The following is a 738-nucleotide window of genomic DNA, read 5'->3' on the forward strand; positions in this document are numbered from 1 at the left end:
CCCAACCTTCAGGTGCCAGCGCGTTCAGCACCAGGGACAGCAGCGCAAACCTCCCCAAACGGGGAGGACCCAGAGCGCAGCCCCAACCCCCATTCCAACCTGAATCATGACAAGTGTCTCCCAGTCCCTAGGGTTCTGTGTATTTGGAGGTGATGTGCGTGTGGGGGAGGTGAGCTGGCCCTTTGAAGAAGAAAATTGTGCAGTTTTGGGCAAAGGCCACAAACATCTGGCCTCAGCTGGACACCAATTAAACACATTTAGAGAGGAGCGACAGCAGCTAAACAAGCCAAGCCCATAAAGGCTTCTAATTGCTCCTGACCACGAGGCTCTCCATGTATATAAAAGGCCCACAGATGTCGGCAAAGGGAACAGCTGAACCCACGTCCACTGTACCCTCCATTTGGACGTCTCTAAGTCAGAATCTCCTGTCCCCACTAAAAGCATCATGACTTGTGGATCCTACTGTGGTGGCCGAGCTTTCAGCTGCGCCTCGGCCTGCGGGCCCCGGCCAGGCCGCTGCTGCATCACCGCCGCCCCCTACCGCGGCATCTCCTGCTACCGCGGCCTCACAGGAGGATTCGGCAGCCACAGCGTCTGCGGGGGCTTCCGCTCTGGCTCCTATGGACGCAGCTTCGGCTACCGCTCCGGAGGCGTGTGCGGCCCCAGCCCGCCCTGCATCACCAGCGTGTCTATCAACGAGAGCCTCCTGACACCCCTCAACCTGGACATCGACCCCAA

At 59.1% G+C, this 738-nt stretch overlaps 1 protein-coding gene across 1 annotated transcript in view; it reads left to right on the forward strand.

The window, feature by feature from the left end:
• Nucleotides 1-388: 388 nt before the first annotated feature.
• Nucleotides 389-738, forward strand: part of LOC102008265 (keratin, type II cuticular Hb6) — a 6,461-nt gene continuing 6,111 nt past the window's right edge. Inside the window, exon 1 of the mRNA XM_005411939.1 lies at nucleotides 389-737. Within this exon, the coding sequence (XP_005411996.1) occupies nucleotides 446-737 (292 nt within the window). The 5' untranslated portion in view covers nucleotides 389-445. The remainder of the gene's footprint in view (nucleotide 738) is intronic.

The sequence above is a fragment of the Chinchilla lanigera genome, unplaced genomic scaffold (assembly GCF_000276665.1).
Source record: "Chinchilla lanigera isolate Chin_1 unplaced genomic scaffold, ChiLan1.0 scaffold00146, whole genome shotgun sequence".
Classification (NCBI taxonomy): domain Eukaryota; kingdom Metazoa; phylum Chordata; class Mammalia; order Rodentia; family Chinchillidae; genus Chinchilla; species Chinchilla lanigera.